Raw genomic sequence first — 19,738 nt, 5'->3', positions numbered from 1 at the left:
ATGAGCGAATCCATATGCATTGTCACATTTTATTTCATTATTAATGCATACGTCAAAATGCAAAGCTGCGCTTTCTTTACAATATGTACATTATATACAAGCTGGTGATACCGTGCTTACAGCCCATGATTAAAAAATAACACTCGCACAAGAAAATCAAAATACATATTGGTCCTCTTACCTGTAATGCTGTTTATCAATCTAGATCGTTTTGGTGAGAGTTGCTGAGTGTTGGAGATATCTGCCTTCTCTCTAATATAATATGACTGTGGTGCTTAAAGAGCCCCAAAAATACATTTTAATTACAGCAATGTCTCTTTCCAGAAATACTGACCTGCTTACTCAAGATAAACCCCAGACCTTGTGGGCCGTTACCTGCAGGAACTATTTTCCTTCTACCGAACTACACCTGCTACTATCAGGGCGCAGACAGGAGGCGTGCATGATTATAGATGCAAGCTTCCTTCTGCGGAGTGATACCGTTGGTAGGTGTAGTGCGGTAAAAAGCAAATAGCTCCAAGACGAAACTGCTCAAAACAAGATCTGCGGGTCATCTTGAGTAACCGGGACCTGATTCATCTATATGGTCGATATGAAACAAACTAGGCAACTCACACCAACACTATCTAGATTCATAAATAACACTACAGGTAAGAGGAAAAATATGTATTTTTGATTTTGAGGTGATCTGCCCCTTTAAGTACAGTTGACGAGGCATTTTTAAACAAATCAGTTTCATGTATCCATGCTATGTTTTCCCAGCTCGCTACACCAGCAGATCAGGTTTTAACATGAACTCAGCTAAAGAAATGCATGAAAATCTTGTCGGATACCCTTGTTAGCAGCACTATCAGTTTCTGATGACCACATTAAGAAATGTGGCGAAAAAAAGAAGGTTGCTATGACTAACAAGTGCTTCTTGGAGCTGGCGACAGGTCCTGGAGCTTGTCCTTTTTCAGTCCACTTCCAGACTGGTTATTTCTGCCTGCCCACTCTCTCCAAGGAGGCACAGTAACTTCTTGTATGCAGTCCTGTTACACAGAGAGATGGAGCAGTCATATTAGTGGACACATTAGATTAAAGCATGCATGCATTACACCTGCCTACTGTCTCGACAACTTAAAAATAGTTCAAGGCGATGAATGCTGACATGGCTTCCACGACGTGATTCATGTGTTTGCTCACCTCAAGGCGATGTTCCTGCCCATTCCTCTCTTGTGTTCAGTGTTCATCAGACTGAGAGACAGGTTGGGAATGAGAGCTTGAACCACAGAGGGATCTAAAACAGCCACCATCTCCAGGACACTGTATACCTGCTTGTCGTAGACTCCCTCATTCTCCTTCACAAACGACCTAGGAGCATTGGGTTTACACAAACGGTAAGAAACATTAAGGACAAAATAGGCTTTCATGTAAAATAGGTAGTGTTACTCGGTGCCTACAGGGTTTGTGCATCCGGCGCCACGCAGCTTGAATGCAGGTGTAGATTTTTATTGCTATGCATTATCGTCAATTACCGTAAGACAGTGATCATCTGGTCACACGGCCCCTCTGTGGATGCAGCGGCACATCGCTCCACCACAAGCTGGAAGGCATCTGTGCTCGTCTTCCTCACTGCACAGAAGAAATAAAAAAATAACACCGATAGCAACATGATTGTTTTTTTTTCCTGTATAATTTGCCCCCAAAAGTGAGGGTGGATGCAAATTGTAAGCATTAGGGACATGCTTGCAACCACCTCGTTTTATAGTAAGTACTATAATAACAGCATTTATTGAGGTGGCAGTGAAGGGAAGTTGAAGCAAACGCTTGTCTGGTTGGATCTATTTTGGATAACCTTGAGGAATAAAAAAAGGATTCAAACATTTGCAGATCAAAATTACAGCCATACGTACGTAGATGTGATTCTTGTTAAACAAGTAATCACTGCGTTAAACATAAAGATTAAATTTGTTATTTTAAGTGACTGCTAAGTTTGTAAGACGAGGACATTCTGAGGACCAATCCCAGCTATAATAGTCACCGAGTGAGCCAAAGGATGTCCCTCACCCTCGTTGTAGAAAAACTGCACTTAATAAACACAGATTATTATGTGTGATATGCACAAGGATGACCTTACCCTGCGGCTCGTTGACCAGCATCACACAGCGCAACAGAGAAGGGAGGGGCACAGTGAGCAGGGCAGGGTCTGAGTCACCGTTTCGTCGAAGGAGCTCCAATAGGAACATCAGGACTGATGCTAGCCGAGGTGGAGGGGCGTGACCTTTAAACTGCAGGAACCACTCGCTGTAAAATTGGAAAGGGAGATCTCTGATTACTTTTAGTTCTGAAGAAGAATACCACAGTTTAACACACTTTTGGAGAAACAGAGTAGAAAACAAGAAATCATAGCAACAAGAATGTACCTCGTTCCTTGATAATAAGAAATTGAGTGAAGTAAAGATATGGGGGGGACTAGAGACTTACCAGAGCACCTCCAGGATGGTCCTTCTTAGCGCGGCTCCTCGGATGGTTGGGTTGGACTCACAGGCACTCAGAAGCACTGGGTGGTTGGCAATGACACCCACGGAAGGTGAGGCAGGAAGGAAATGGTCCAGATATCTGCGGGTAACGGAGCGGAGCTGCTGCTTCAGGTGGCCACCATGAGACTGAGACACACTGGAAGCCACTGACAGACCCTGCAGGAAAATAACGTAAAGGAATCAGAATGAAAGCATCTAAACAAATGACAGACATGAGCAATAAAAGCAGTTTTGGTTAGGGGTTCAGGTCTCTTTCATAACACAAAACAACTTTAACCCTGCTGTGTGTCTCGACTGTCACGATTCACGGTATATGTCCTTACCTGTAGATATAGAGGCAGGCTGTCCCTGAGTGCTTTGTCCTGCTGTGTGAGGTTGTGGGGAAGCAGCAGCCCGTCCACAATACGGAACAGCAGCTGCTGAGCTTTGGATGTGGCCAGCAGGGGGCTCCAGTGCTTCACTATGCAACCTGAATCAAACAGCAAACAACAGTCAGATACACGCACTGTAATGATTAGAATACAGTACTTATGAAGTTTTATCTATTGTATATTGTGTTTGAAGAATACGGGCTCTGCACCTACCAACAGCCCAGTAGGCCAGCTGCAGTCCTTCTTGGTTCTTGCTAACCAGATATGGTTTAATGTGTTTCAGGATGTCCCCAATGTAGTCCAGGGCTCTGGTCACCATGGCTGAACGCTCAGACAAAGTGTGCAGTCCACTGTACACGCTGCCTACAGCCTGACACCACAGCAAAGCAGATAAGAAAATACATTCATGGAAATATCTGCACGTAAACACAGGCTGCTATAGTAGAAACCAGATATGATAGAGATATGCTAAGCATACATCACATGTAGTGCACACATTAGTAAAGGTGATCTAAGATCTAACATAATGTGGGTGCTACAGGTCTTCATATGCATAAAATGAGGATGAAGTGACATGTCAGGGACATTAAAGTGTAAATTATAGACAGCCTATAGAAACTTTATTTATTTGACACCTGTGAGCATGTCGTACCTTGACAAAAATCTCCAGTGCTGAAGTGGACTCTAGCCTTGTGGCTGTGGGCTGGAGGCCTGCTCTCTGCAGAAGACTGTCCACGTCAGGAAGTCTCAGCACAAGCCGGGTCAGTTCACGCAACTGCTCCTCCACATGCCGGCCTGGAAGAAATATAGGCACACATTTACATCAGTCACTCATTTCTAAAACAAGACAAATAGGTGAATGTAGCAGCCTCACAAATTACCAGATTCTGTGAAATCAGGTTTTCGTATGTTTGTTGATGTAATACTCATTTGGGCCACAAGAGGCTGAAGTGCACATCTACCCCATGTTCTTAATAGGAATAAAAGCATTTGCTTTTCCTAACAGCAGTTTATCGCCGATTAAAATACATGTCTAGCCAAAAGTTAGATGAGGCAGTGATGTAACATAACTTTCTAACACAACATGTGTACCTCATGTTTAGAGTGTATGGAGAAATAAAAGCTCGCCTGGAAGAGAACACAAATGCTTTTAGTCCCATTGAGAACGTGTGGCAATGCTGAACTTCAGCCTCTTGTGGTCTCGTGGAGTATTATAACAACAAACATGAAGAATAAGATTATTCTGGCAAAACCTTTTTTTCACCTGTTCTTCAGTCATAATAAACATATAGGGGAGAAAACAATTTAGATCAGACTAAGAGAATGGATCCCTGGAAGTGAGTACATGCAATTTGCAAAGCCCCTAAATACGTACCGTCTTACCCAAAGAGTTTGACTAATTGTCAACCTTACTTTTTGGCATACATTGAATTCCATAGTATGCAAGAAATTCCAAATACACCTATATCTCAGTAAATATCGCCTAGTGTACAATGAATGGTTATTTCTTAAATCATCATATCGTGACTTTGTGACATTACCTGTTCTGCTGTCAGACCCATCTGGGTTCTTATGAAGGTGCTGCTGCAGAACACAGCGGAACCAAGCCCTCACCGTCAGGCTCTGTGCCGAACCGGACACAACACCAGCAGCATCACTGCTGAGTGAAGACACCAGCTCACTGGAAAAGACAGTGAGTAATTTTAGACAAATGTAATGCGTGTAGTTATATACGGCTATTGGATTTACTGGCCTTTACTTGATATGAAGATATGAAGAAATATCATGTACTCAATACGTGAGTGGCATAAGCCATATACGCAAGCACACTTAACATTAATGTCAATGTTAAAATTCACATTCGATGCCTCGTTGTGCTGAAGTGCTCATATTTTTTTGTATTCTGACAGGAGAATGTCTATGCCAAGCAATAAACATTGACATCCACTTGTGTCTGAAACACATAAAGGCCTCTTCCAATCTGATTTCTCCCGTGTTGACATACAGCTTTTAATGATGAGTCTAGAAGGATACAGGGAGGTGAAAATTTATATCTAAGGTGTGGTGGCTTAATTACATTTTCGCCAGAAAGAAACCGCTACTTCATTTTATAAATTACATATTTCGAAACAGCTCAAACAGTAGTGAACGGATCCTTGGCAGGCAGGTGCTGCTTCTAAACAATAAATACGAAGAGTGTCCTTGTTCTGGCTTTATATTCAGGTGCAGCACCTTAATATCACTTGACACTATGTGAAGAGGACCTTTGAGGTTGAAACAGTCCTGTTGTACTCTTGAGTGTAATTTTGAAGATGCACTACATTCAGGGAATCCGTTTAGAGTCATGGGAGCAATTTATTCATTAAAACCTATTTTGAGCATACCAAGGACGCTCGCCGTCTAATTTATTAATTAGATAGCACCAGATATACCGACAGGACTTGTTGAAAACAATTTTGTCAAGTGATATCAACCACGGTGAAGCTTGATAGCTGACAGGCTCAGAGGTGTACGTCTTCCCGTCTGACTTACCTGATGTTTTCCCATTAGGAGTGATAAGAAAATGCTTTGTGATTAAGGTAAAGGCCCAAAGGGTGGATCTTAAAAGCTAACTGTACCTGTTTTGGAGCAGATGGGGAAGGTAACGAGTTATCAGAAGTGGCTGAACCATGTCGTCCCAGCCAAAGCATTGCATGATGGACCGGACTGGGTTGGGCTGAAGGTCCTGAGGGGCAGAGCTAGGCAGATCAAACGCCAACAGGGTGAAACCTGAGGAAGCATAATTATTTCATGTTTGTTATATGTATGATTAAAGGGCAGTGTTACTAGGTAGGCATGTGTTCTGACTTATCTGTCTGTTTTTTCTTATCATGTTTGTTTCATGCAAAACGTTGAAATCAACACAAAATTCCCTGCTCTCCCCCACCCTCTCCTCCTGCAGTCCTTTCTTCCCTCAACTCAGTGTCTCCTTTTCCTCCCGATGGGTGTTACTGACCTGCAGCAGCGTCTGCCAGCTGTGCTGGAGGGGTATGGGAGAGGCGTAGGCTGCGCAAGAAGGGGAAGAAGTGCGCCCAGAGTGCTGCTGCTACTGCTAGGTGGCGCTCTTTCACCACACTGTTACCGGGAGCCCAAGCCAGGGTGGCCGCTGACTGGACACTGCGCTGATGGACCCGTCTACAAGGACACAGACACACAAAGGAAGCAGATAAACAAATCTATCCAATACAAAATCCGAACATAGCACTCCCTCTTGTGTACAACACCATCCAACTCCACCCTCTCCTCTCTCAAATCCTTTTGCTCCCCGTCTCCCTCCTTCACTCCTTCATGTGTTTTCCCTCTCTCTTCTCTCCTGGGGGATTACTGGGTGCGGCGGTGCACTGCAGTGTGGAGCGGAGCAGGGTGGAGGTAGAGGTGGGGAGGAAGAGGAGGATATTATAGGCATAGATTTGAGCCTAATGCTGATCCCCTGTACACAGACTATACTTTGGCTCTTCTGGCTCATCCCTGGCCTTGGCCCCAGCCGCTACAGCAGCCCCACAGTGGCTGGCATTAGCCCAGATAAGCAGCTGAAGGAGCTGTAATCTCATTTAGACTGGAGATGATCCTCCTGTCCCCCTCATTCACCCGGATGGGGGTGGGGGGGGAGCGGGCTTGAGGTGTGCTGGGGAAGGAGGAAAGGACAGTGGAACAAGTAACCCCCCCCCACCCATCCCATCTTCAACCACACACTCTAGTCTACTATTATAGTACACACACGTACACACACGTACACACACACACACACACACACACATGCATACACACACACACACCTCAGCAGTGCCTTCCCTTCCAGCAAGGTTGCATCTAATCCAGAGAGAGCTGAGACAATCGATTAGAGTCTGAATTCATTAGCCTCGTTACTACTGCGGAATGGGCCTTTCACACCCATCAACCCTCATTGTACAAGACATCATCAGAGACCCCACTTAATCCTCCTCACTGCGGCTTCTTACAATGTGTACACACACGCAAACACACACACCATTAGGGCCCGTGCTTAAAGCGTGGTTTATGCTTGCCGTGGTGAAGACGCAGCAAAGTGCACACGCCAGAAAATTACGTCACCAGGGCTTGAGCGTTGATGAAGGAGGCGTGACATGATGACAATCAGTTGACTGATAAAACCACAAACTTGTTCTGTCGATTTTTCAAAGACTTCCATTGTGTTTTTAAATGCTTTAGTAACAGAAGGTCTTAAAAATCTACATTTGAGTAAATATTTTGCCAGACATTCAAATTGTTCACATGATTACTAGTAACCATTTGTTACTTGACCTCTTTCGCCTTTGAGGATGTTCGTAACGGTACCTAGTTCGAGTTTAAGCCCCAGTTGCAACACATAAAATGAAATATAGCATCCTAATAATGACAATGAATGATGTCCTAATAATGACATCCAACATGGTGTGCAATTGGCCGCTCAGCTCATCAAACAGCGACAGCCCCACTCTCCCACAGTAGAGGGTCATGGGAAGGAATAAAACTGAGGAATTATGCCTGGGACTGGCTTCCTGCCTCTGCACCATGGCAATGGCTATCAAGAGGGAATGTTCGGACCCTCCACTGCCTCAGCCATTGGCAGAATAATTCTCTTAATGTGTGCAGATTCCACACGGCTTGCAGTAGACATAATGATGTACAGGCTAAATTTGCCAGGCTACATAATTGCCCATTAATTGTGTCACAGAAAAGGCATTAATCACAAGGAGATACTGAGAATTGCCAGGCCAAAGAATTATGTTTAATTTGGTGGGACGGATTGGAAAGAAAGAACATGGTATTTTTTTATTTGGTTAAATGGGTCAGTGTGGTCCGGGCCATAACACAGAGGGCCTATGGGAGTTCTCTTCTTCGCTCTCTTCTTGGCCATTAATGTGCAAATGTGTGCCCTCCAACCCCGAGATCTCGGATGGGAAGTTTGGGAATTAGCAGAGCTAACGAGATACCATGTTATAGGAGCCCAGCGTTGGAATAAGAGCAGAGTACACTTAGATTAGTGTTTCACGTTTGGTGTGTGGGCACAGGCAGGTGTGGAGGTTTGTGTGTGTGTGTGTGTGTGTGTGTGTGTGTGTGTGTGTGCAGGGTGGAGAGGGTGGAACATATACGCTAGAGAATTAAAGCAATCATACACCTACATGAATCAGGGAGAGCTCTGTAACACTTAACAATGTCCTTATTCTAGTGTTTCAGCTCATTTATTAACTTTTTGTTGTAGTAGTGTAAGTATGAAGTGACAGTAATACTTTTTGCCCTCAGTATATTTCTAGCGGCTTGGGGGGGGATTTAGGAAATCACATGCGTATCGCAAAAACCTGGAATATATAATTCCGAGGGCTGGATATGATATCTTTATAGCTTGTTGGAAACCACTGAAATGCGTCCGCAGCACCGAGTATCAAAAAATGTATTACGGTCGTCATTGAATGCTGCCTCAGATCTGTTCTCTTCCTTAGATAACCTTTGATCACACAGTTTCTGATTTAAAGCTGCTCTAATCATTATTTCCTCATTAACAATGGATGAAATTATGTATAATGTGAAAGGTGTCATTCGGAGTGCTGTGCACACACAGATAATTACCACCCAACTCTAGTTTCCCTCAGTTCTATGGAGCATTTTAGTGTCTTTCTGCTTATTGTCATGAAAGACAAAAGTCCGTGACTACCTGGTGAACATAGCAGAGCACTTAACCTTCAAAGAGCTTAATATTTCAGTCAGATATTAGACTGCCAACATGACTAAATTTGGAAAAGTTTGTCATTGTGCAATATTATCCATGCACCAATTTAAAATGTTTCAAAGTACCTCCCAGAGGTAATTCTAAGCAGAAGAACTACTTGCTATACTACTTACTACTTGTGATAATTATACTTCTTTGGGAAATAAAGGATTGTTGCAAACTTAAAGGCTGCCAAGCAAGGTAACATTCAACATCATCCAGTCTCACCTGAATTGTATCTACTCTCCCTTCTGTTCCCAGCTCTCCCTCCCCACATAAACAGACACTGTTTCAGACTATGGCTCTCTGACCTTCAGCCGGGGTCGATCGTGTAACGCACACCCGTGTCCTACAACTGAACCCGTTCTGACGCCCTACTGACCATGGTCTGTGAACGCGCTCACAGCACTGCCGCCGTCCCCACGGCGACAGGACGGTCCATGGAGGGTCCCTTGGGCCTGTAACTCTACTCACAGCTTCACCAGCACCTGGTGAGGGTGACAAGGGGGCCACTAGGTCTTCTGAGACTAACGGGGGCCTCAACGCAACACAGGCTCTTTACAGACACTCATTCCTGCTGACAGCACAATCCACCCATTGTCAGTATGAGAAGTGAGCCGACTCTGGACTTGGGAAGAGCAGAAGAGGTCACTCTCCTCTACTATAGACACTTATCAGATTTTAAAAGAAGCTTAGCTTGGACATGGCCAGAAAACATGTGTCTAAATGTGTCCACTATCTGTGAGGGAGCAGCTAAGGTGAAAGAAAGGAATGAGAGAATATAGATACTCGGGAGTTGTTGAGTATTTACACCAGCTGTCTCACCTGAGCTCGGCGAGCACGATCTGCAGAAAGCCCAGTGCAGAATTCAGCTCTGAGAGGTGGCAACCACGCAGTAACCAATCAAATCCTTCGTTGAGCAGCTTTTCCTCAGATAGTTTGAGACTGGTGCTCGTCTCGAACACCTCACCCACACCCTCCAGGTATGAGCCAAGAGGCCCCCACAGGGCAAGTCTGCGAGAGACCTCCGTGGTCTTATTGTAGAACTCTTTGGCCACCTCATTAAAGGAGGAGGCCAGCCAGCTAGCCTGTGCACCGACATCCAGACCCCTCTCCTGGGGAAAGAAATGTGTTCATCAGAAAAACTTCTTTGTGTGCATAATACATTTCCAGATACAATTTCTGATAAAACTGTGGCAAACAATACCTGGAACAATAACAGCAGTGACAGCTGTCCCCTCCAGACCAGGGTGCGGTGCCCAGGGGGGCAGTTAGAGGGAAGGAAACCCAGCAGCTCACAGGCTCTGCTGGCCACATCCTCGAGCTCTACCTGCCTGGCCACCACCAGAAACAGCAGCAGGAAGTTCATGAGGCCCGCCTCTGGTAGCTCCTGCATCTTCTTTGAGGAGAACTTGGAATAAATCCTGGAAACATAAGGGAACCATATTTTTTCTTAAATGTTAAATAGTTTTGTTAAAAAAAATCTAACTTCAATTGTTCTTAACTTCCACTGACCCAACTCAGAGGTCATTTATTCTTCTGAAACCTCGGACTTTAAATGCTGACTAACCAAACTTTCCACCCCCATTGTGCATCCCACCACCTGCCTCCATCGCCCTCTCAGCTACAGGGAGGCTGGGCTGCCTGGCTTATGTGTGTGTGTGTGTGTGTATATGTGGGTGAGACAGAAAGAAAAAGCGAGAGGGAAAGTTGGGTGGTTCTCTCACCCAGCACGCTGTTAGATCCTGCGGGCACTGTGGAGAAATGCCTTTAAAGATCATGTTAAATGTCAGAGACACTCAGACACACAGCAGTAGGCACTTGGTCCCTCTCTCTACAGCCAAACCAATTTACTGCAACACCAGAGTGAGATCAATAAACACACACACACACACACACACACACACACGCCCGGCAGGAAAACACAGAGCGCCCCCCCACACACACACACACACACACACACACTTTAAACTCCATCTCCCAAACACAGATGCAGCCCACACAGGTGAGTAGAGCTGCTGTTTGGGTCAAACCACAAACAGCCAGCATCCCAAGACAAACTCAGTGTAAGAAGTAGGACCGATATAAAGGAGTGGAGGAAAACGAGAGAGGAACTGAGAAAGACCGGGTTAACACCGGTATCAGCTTAGTTACACCCGCAGAGGACTATAAAGGGAAAGGTGGCTAAGCATGCGTGAGTATGAGAGGAGGAAGATTTAAATAGATGAATGGGTAATATGTAACCGGGATATAAGCAGCGTGCTGGGAGGCAGCAGTGAGGATTTTCTGTGTTCTCCCAACCTGTCTGTCTGTTTGTTTATCCGGACAGCTTTTTTTTCCGGAGGCGAGCAGATGCTCCAAACTCCCGGCGTTGGAGATCAACATGCTAGCAGTCGATCCCATTAATGCGGTCGGCTCGGGTGTCCCGCAGAGCCCGGCCAGGAGTAGGAACGCTGCCGAAATGTTGTAGCAATACAGTCGGCACGCCTCATGCCTCCTGAGGGGGGGGGGGGGAGATAGCGGTGAGGGAGGTGGAGAAGGGGGGGGATCTGGACCTGTCCCAGCCCAGTCTGGCTCTTGCCAGACTGACTACCACCCACATCTCCCCACCGCCCAAGCTCTCCCCGCTCTATCCGTGTTGGAAACCAACACAGCTTCGTTAAGGCGAATTAACCGCCACGCTCGTTAGCTAATTAGCCCCCATGTCTGCAGTGCTACTGAGCACATTCCAGACAGAGGGAAGTCATTAGGCGGATTTATCTACGGCTGCCTCTCTCTGGCGCCCAGCCGGCCTGGGATATAAGTTGGTCCAGTGCACAGTTCTGATGTGCACATTAGCTTGTGATCTTTCCTCTGTTCTTTCTTACTTTCTTCACAAAGACACACACTCTCACACTCTCCTCCATCCAATGGCCTCACACACACACACACTCATCACCATGTCATTGCTCTAGGGAGCAGGTGCAGTGTGTGTGTGTGTGTGTAGCCGTAGGAGGCTTCTTGGCTCTGGTCTGTGCTGAAGAGCAGGTGGTTGACTCCTGAGACACCTGCTCCACTGGGGGGCCTGAGTAAATATCAAAGACGCACTGGGAGACTGTGGTGCACCTGGCACGCACACAAACAAGACCGAAATGCATGATAGTGAGCAAACACACATGTTGTTTGTGTATTCATGCAAGTATGCACCTATATACACACACACAAACCCAAACAGCACACTAAGCACATCACACGTGAGATGATCAAGGGGAAGGGGAATGCTACAAAGCCTAGTCCTGATTTGTAATAATAGTGTTTTCCCTTTTTATCTTCCCCTCATCCAAGATACTTTATCGTTGTATATGGAGTCAACTGCCTGACCGTAACACCTACTTTTCATGGTGGAAGTGAATGTGAAGGAGCGGAAACTACAAAGTCTCCAGACTTCTATCTATACCTACCTTCCTTTGATCTGTCTCTGTGGGACTCCACCAGCTCTGTCCTGGGCAAGGCACAGGGCCAGCACTCGAAGGAAGATGTGGAAGGAGTTGGCTGAGCGGTAGAGCTTCGCATGTCCTGGAGAGTGGGGGGGAGAGGGGGAGCAGCAGCTGCGAGCCTGCTCCAACAGGGCCAGGGGCGTCTTGCACAAAGTGCCCACGCCAGACACGCCGAGCCAGGGTACGGAGAATGAAGCACTCTGGGATTGAGGGACAGAATGTAACACAGGCCTTAGGAAAATGTGACCCATCAGTGACCAATTTGCCCGTTTCCTCTGAAGGTTGGTCCTCACCAGATTCTTGCTGTAGTAGTCCCAGAGGGTGGAGACGGCACTGGTGCTCGGCTCCCACAGCAGACAGAGACTGAGACAGCAGTGGACGTGCATCCTGACATGCTCCTCTGCCAGACCTCCCTGTTATTACACAGAGACAACACATGTGCTTATTACTAAAATCACACACACGCACACGCACGTACACGCACACGCACGCACACGCACACACACACTAGAAGCACGGCTGACCTTGGGGTTACAGGTTAACTTGAGCAACTTCTCCACGAAAGTCCAATTATCCATCAGATGTTTCTGTGAGTGCAGCTAAAACAGAATAAAACAACACATATTAAAGGAACAGTTCTGAATGTTTAAAGTGGGCTGTATAAGGGTACTTAATAGTCACACATACAATAGACAGCAGTCGGCATGCCGCCAGTTTGGAGAAACAGACAGGCGGACCGATGCCAAAGCAAAGCAATGTACTGCTGTGACAGGGGCAGCAGGATAACTCGTTTTTTCCAGCTACAGATTTATATCAGTCAGCCCTCGACATTAACGGTTGCCCGCTTGCCCGGGGCAGGTAAACTCTGTGATCGGGCAACTAAAATGTGACGTGTAGTTGCCCGTTCGGGCAAGTGATTTTTTTTCTTTGAAAATACACTAAATTGACAAAATAAACGTCCTCGCGGAAGCGGAGCTTTCTACAGCGCTGTGCTGCGGTTTTCGGCCAAACAGAATAATGCGGCGTTCACACCGAACGCGATAGACGCGAATACAATCGCGTCAGACGCGTGTATCGCGCCGCTTGATAATTTTGGACTTTTTTAGCGTCATTCGCGCCATTCGCGTCATTCGCGTCATTCGCTTCATTCGCGTCATTCGCTTCATTCGCGCATGACGCTCATTTTTGAGGGGAGCCGGCGGGTCACGTCGGCGGACCCTCCTCCTCCGCCTCGGGGTACCCGATGCCAGAGTCCGTGAGCCTCCTCCGGGAGCCACGTCCCTCGCACCTCTCCCCAGAGTCGGGGCCACATTCGACCTCAGATCAGATGAGACAACCCGCTGAATTTAAGCATATTACTAAGCGGAGGAAAATAAACTATCTAGGATTCCCTCAGTAGCGGCGAGCGAAGAGGGAAGAGCCCAGCGCCGAATCCCCGTCCGACGGGCGGGCGGACGTGGGAAATGTGGCGTACGGAAGACCGATTGCCCGGTGTCGCGCGGGGGCCTGAGTCCTTCTGATCGAGGCTCAGCCCATGGACGGTGTGAGGCCGGTACGGCCCCCGTCGCGCCGGGGTCCGGTCTTCCCGAGTCGGGTTTGGTAATGCAGCCCGTCCATCTCAGCTCATCTGTCTGTCGGCTTGAACTCGTCGCTGATTGGATGTCGTGGCGCGATGCCGCCTGAAAAGTTCGATATTTTCAACTTTATTCGCGCCGCGTCAGACGCGCCATTCGCGCCGCGTTACCGCGCCATTCGCGCCGCGTTACCGCGCCATTCGCTTCATTCGACAAAGAGAATGAAATACATTTTGAGGCCCTTTCTTCTGTTGGGCTGACAGGTGGTTTGACAGCTTTGCAGACCATAATTGTTATGTTTTGTATTTGTATTTACATTATAATAAATTATTATAAAATCAAACAAATACCTGTTTTATACATTTTCTTAATAGGCCGACGTTTTCCATTTTGGGCAAGTACATTTTGCCATCGGGCAAGTAAAACAATACAGCCACTTGCCCTTGGCTTAAAATGCTTAATGTCAAGGCCTGTCAGTTGAAGAGTATGCTGTATGTTAAGTCCCAAGACACCTTTGACAAAAAACAAACAAACTAACTGATTGAGGCAGCGGGAGAAGACAAGCCCCGTGTTCTGCAAGGTAAAATTAGTGTTTTCGTCAGGAGTCCTGTGGCATTGAAGAGAGCATTGATGGATATAACAGCCTCAGCTGTCTGTCAGGAAAGGCTGGCTGAAGAGGTCATTTGGTGAAAGTATTCTAAATATAGCTTACACTTAAAATGATATCAACTTTTTTTTTCTAGATTGGCCTTTCTTTTGGGTGGCTGAAATACAATTTGTTCCTGCCCCGGTCCACATCGCTTACCTCCCGTGCTGACCACCATTAACTGAAGGGAATACTGACTATGGTTAAGATTCTCATACAACTTCACTTAAAAAAAATATGAAATATTTGTTTAATTAAAAAAAAAATACTATAAATATGGGAATAATTGGTAAATATTAAGGGTGTCATACACATTCATATTTAGATAAAGTACTTTATAAAGTTGACCTGCTCTTTATAAGGCAGAGGTACCATCATCATCATCATCATCATCATCAGTCTCACTTATTTGTACAAAAAGTCTGATGTAAGTTGCCAAGACAAATTAATTCAAGACTTATTTTAGAACTGTAGAAACCTCTTGGATGAGTGGAAATGTTTCTTCAAAAATACAAATTCTGTGGAGAAGTTGTGTCTTTACATTACAATATTATAATTGGCACCAATGTGTATTTTTTGGTTTAAAAGAATTGCAGTGTGACATCTTGTGGTGTCATTATTGTGATGCTCGGTCTCTTACCTCATACTGGAGAGTACCGTTACGACTGTACTGCCCTAACATTGCTACATGAGTGACCATCCACCATGTGAACCCCAAAGGGTCTTTACAGTGCGTGGGGAGGCCACTGAACTGCTCTTCTGCCGGCTTCCCAGAAACCAGGGGCCCCAACAACGAGTTCATGTAGCTCCAGAAAGACTAGAGAGAAACACTTTTTGGTTAATTTGGGATTGTGGGCAGTCGTATTCTATTGTGCGACTGTGTCTGTATTTGCATTATTACCTGTGTGTGCAACACTTTATTCCTGGATTCCAGAAGGTGCATGAGCAGGATCCACAGCTCTTTGGTGCAGGAGCAAAGGTAGTGATGGCTGCTCATTGCCTCTGTAGGCCTCACCTAAATATCAACAGGATCCGGTGAACATAGTAAGTTCCCGACTGCAGCTGTGTTTTACATAAATGCATCGGGTCCATCACTGACATAGATTATACAATTAGTTAGACTACATTTTTTACTACCTTAGTAAGTACTCAGCATGCAAAAAACATGGTTTAATTATCATCCAGTACTAATGCTGTCCTCCACCCTAAAACACCCTATTACTCTGGAGGAAACAGCAAAAGCAAAAAAAAATCCTATTCTTTGTGGCCTCTGCAGCTTTCATCCATTTTCTCTCAACTGAGCACTAAACGTGGTAATGAACATATTAAATATAACTTTGTTTCAACCAAAAAAACAACCTCAAAATGCTGCTGGTAAATCACAACAGGAAGATGTTAATGAGTTGTGGCCAGCTGCCCACCTTGCTGTATTTGCCTATGGCCAGACCAGTTAGGTCACACAGCAGACTGCACAGGTGCTCTTCAAACAGACTGGTATCGGTCAGGTTCTCTCCCGTCAGGTCCACAAACTGGTGGGCGTACACCACCTGGCCTGGAAAGGAGAACATGTAAAATTACTAAAAGCCTGTTTCCATGATAATGAGCTGCAAGTCAGGAGATTAATGACCACTGTGCTATTTGTTAGATGTCACATAGCAGTTAATGTACAATCATTCAAACGGTCTAGCATTGAGAGAGAATATGGTATCTCTGTAGCAGCATTGATGCAACAAACAGTTGCATGTTATTACAGTTTTACTCCCATTATAAGTTTAACTGTAAGTGCTTCAAATAGATTGGACTATACTACAGATCACTCTCTAAACTACATGATACAAGTGAGCCATCACACTACAATATCTTAAGTGTCTATTTCCCGTCTAACCAGACACATACCTTGAATCTTGTGACCAAGTAGGTGAAGGATCTCCAACACTGACCAGTGAACGTCAAGATGAAGGTGTAACAAATGCCAAGAGGGAGGAAAAATCTGTGGGACGAATACAGAGCAGGGTCAATGTAAATAACAGCACAATAAAATTTAAATATTTCCTTTGATTGATGGAAACGCTTGATTAAAGGCATTAAAAAGATTGTGGTCATACGAGTCATTCCTCTTTAAAATCTTAATATTTCTGCCGTCCTCCCTCGTGTTGCATCTGTTTCCAAGGCCTGTGTCCTTTCCAACTGATGCCTACGCATCACACGCACACACACCTTTCCTGGATTCGTAATAGTGAAGGCACTCTGAATGTTGGCAGGCAGGTCTTTGAGTCGTCCTATGAGGAGAGTGATGCCAAACAGCTCCTGCAGAAGAGCAGAGGGGAGCTGAGCCTCCAGCTCTTCATAGGGGTGGGAATGACCTGCAACCAGGGAGCTGGAAGGTTCCAGGTACCTGAGCAAATACAAAAACATGTCCAACCCCCCCCCCCCCCCCACAAATGCATTAAAATCAGAATTACAAACCTTTAAATCAGTGGTACTGTTGTTGACATTAAATATCTATAATTACCTGTGCAAGAAGACTTTGACATACTGAAGGAAAGAAACACACTGTTGTCTGAGGTCCTCTGCTTCATAGTGGAGGCTGCCTGCTTGACCTACAACACACGTTGTGGGCATTATTACTAAATCTTATATAAAACATGCCCTGTTGCAGATATCAGTCATGACTAAAACACTATATGCTCAACAATTTCTTTATGGTTAATTAATTGTGTTCAACCCTTGACCTTAGCTGATTAATTAGTGTGCTCATTTCAGAGAAGCCATGATATGCTTCTTTATATGCATCTTCATTATTTGTTGCCGTTGCGTCCTCAGTTAATCATGCTAACCACATTATCTGCAGGTACTATATGTTGTATTTAAATAGTCTTTGGACAATTCTGCTTTGTACAAATCCATTTTTCCTAGCTGATACTGTGGCTCACTGTTTAGACCAACTGCCCCCAAATTTACAAGTCTTGGGTTCAACCAGCACTTCAGCCAATATGATTTAAAGTTCATGACTTTCTAAGGGAAGATACTCAACTTTTCCTGAAATCCTTTCCCATTTCTAGAAGAAATTAAGGCTAAACCCCCATCTGCATGTGATATTTAAAAACTAAATTGCATGTACATTTTTTTTATACAGATAATATCCACTGTAAGACTTATGATGAACTGTTCGTTAACTAATTGATTAATGTGAGCAAGTAATGGCTGACTGCGTGGACAAAATACTGACATAAAAACTAAAAGTCTGATTGTTAGCTGGAGTGTGGACGACATGTGGCAAACACTTACCGAAGTCATGTGAGCTGGACTCCACCAAGGACTCCAGCCTGTAAAACGTTTGTCTGAAATATAACAGAAAGGAAGCAAAGGCCAGTTATGTGAATGACCCATGTTGGACAGTGTTTCAGAACAAATTAGTTCCGAAGTAAAAAAAAGAAAAAGCTCTGTCTAAGAAGGATTTCATTTCCAAGCTTCTTCCATGGAAAACTGCCTCAATTTTGGTGGCAACAACAAAAAAAAAATATATCAAACATGTTCATTTTAAATGCAATTACCAAATGTGTTTTACATCTTGGCTTACCTGAACAGACCAAAGAGTAGCTTTGTAGATTCTACCAGTGCTGTCTCTGTTACCCAGGAGAACCCAAAGATCTCCACTGTGTCCGTCTCATACTCTGCCGGGGCCGGGTCAAGACGCAACAGCAGTCTACAGAGTGGATGCAGTCACATCAGTTAAGACTTAATTCACTTAGTTTTTCAGACAGTTTTTGCTGCCACCCAATTGCAATGGAGGTGATTGTGATTTAATTTGCTGTGATCCAAGCTGAAAACTGACCTTTGAAAATAAATAAACAAACATTTCTAGTAAATAATAGACAGATCTGTCAACAGTTTTCATTAGGAACCATTTCTCTGGCACAACATATGTACGGTGACAACTGTTGATCTTCAAGTAGTGAAATATTTAGACATTTGTGATCATGGTGAACTGACAGACAGTGACTCTACCGTTTCAGGGAACCTCTTGCGATGTAGCCATCTGTAGAGAGTGCTCCAGTCGGCTCCTCCTGTGTTATGGAGCAGCAAAAGCATGGCGGTCGGGCTGGAGTCAGCTCACATAGGCTGTTTGATGCAAAGGGAGACACCGGTGGGGTGAGGGACTGGCTGAAGTCGTCTGCCATGTTGCCGGAAAAGAATCAGCAGCACCTTTTATGACAAAAAGAAATGTTGTATTGAGACATTAGGTTTGTTCCACGTAACACTGGTAACGTGTTGCATCAGGTGCCGACAAAAGTAGCAGGCATTCATATATTGGGAGAAGATGTGAAGCAGATTAAACATGAGCACACTATATGCAACAGTATTGAACATATCTAGCTAACATGTTGAATGTATAGTACGCGTTACCGAAATATCAGCATTTCTAACGGTTCGACTAAACACAGCAACGCTTACGAAACACAACTGTTGTGAAACATTCACTAACCTTAAAGTTCCGCTTCTTACGTAAACAATATTCCGTATATTTGAAGCAAACTGTAAAGGTTACATTGCTGTCATGAATTTTTGTTTGGGTTCTCGGGATCTCCCGCGCGCCCATTCTACGCATGCGCGAACTCGACATGGGGCCCGATGATTGGTCGGAAGTTTCACAGTGGGCGCGGCCTGTCGTGTCAACCCCGACACACACACAAACACACAAGATGTCTCACTGCAGTGTGCTTCCTTCGTCGCTTCATGTTTCCAGGTAACGTGGAGTGTTGTCCAGTTAGTCCCGTATTTGTTTCAGAGGATTATTTATCGATACGTTTGTGAAAGAGAAAAAATAAATGTGTTTTGTACTGACAGCGCCGAGCTCAGTTTTCAACCTCACGGGCTTTAAGTCGTTTAATTAGGCTAACGTTAGTTAAAACACTGACAGCCACAGAGTTCAAGTCATCTTACTTACTACAACAAAAACATCAGATACCCAGAAGAACCCCGCGACCTACGCTGCTCAATATGACTAAACTGTCAAGATTATTGTCATCCTGTGGCATACACTTGATGCTAATGCAATGGTTTAATCAGTTCACCTGCTCCATGTCACGACTTTTCTTCAGACTACGTCAAAGTCACTTTCCCCCCCCTTTGGTCACACTGTAGGGGTCCCACCTAAATTTATACACAACACAACGCAGCGGTTTAGGTAGAATTTTATCCACGCTAACCCCTAATTTCCATATGCAGATCGGTCTCCTCCAACAGTCCCTCTCGCCATCACACCATTTCTTGCATTCTAATGTATTCTCACATCTTTACAAAATCCCCCCCCCCCCCCCCCCTTTCCGCCACGCGCCGGGATGTGCTCTTTTTTTTGTCGACTTACAGTTCGTTATTTCTGCA

At 45.0% G+C, this 19,738-nt stretch overlaps 1 protein-coding gene across 2 annotated transcripts; it reads right to left on the bottom strand.

Annotated features, from left to right (window-relative positions):
* Nucleotides 1-15: 15 nt before the first annotated feature.
* Nucleotides 16-19,738, bottom strand: mms22l (MMS22-like, DNA repair protein). Of its 2 annotated transcripts, none has more exons than XM_084026351.1 (26): nt 19,722-19,738; nt 18,362-18,559; nt 17,934-18,059; nt 17,642-17,694; nt 16,866-16,953; nt 16,571-16,748; nt 16,250-16,343; nt 15,775-15,905; nt 15,255-15,368; nt 14,994-15,170; nt 12,658-12,732; nt 12,427-12,546; nt 12,098-12,333; nt 9,865-10,081; nt 9,483-9,772; nt 5,889-6,067; nt 5,512-5,662; nt 4,435-4,574; nt 3,546-3,688; nt 3,107-3,263; nt 2,846-2,991; nt 2,467-2,678; nt 2,120-2,286; nt 1,518-1,614; nt 1,186-1,353; nt 16-1,031 (listed from the first exon to the last, which is right to left on the bottom strand). In XM_084026351.1, exons 2-26 carry the CDS (start codon nt 18,532-18,534, stop codon nt 956-958), a joined length of 3,708 nt encoding a protein of 1,235 aa, XP_083882477.1. In that variant the 5' UTR covers nt 18,535-18,559; nt 19,722-19,738; the 3' UTR covers nt 16-955. The 2 variants fall into 2 exon arrangements, with proteins under 2 accessions (XP_083882477.1, XP_083882476.1); XM_084026350.1 differs by lacking the exon at nt 19,722-19,738 and adding an exon at nt 18,840-18,945.

The sequence above is a fragment of the Eutrigla gurnardus genome, assembly GCF_963514095.1.
Source record: "Eutrigla gurnardus genome assembly, chromosome: 14".
NCBI lineage: Eukaryota > Metazoa > Chordata > Actinopteri > Perciformes > Triglidae > Eutrigla > Eutrigla gurnardus.
Note: the sequence above shows the minus strand (reverse complement) of the source record. Positions and strands in the feature narration are given on the sequence as shown.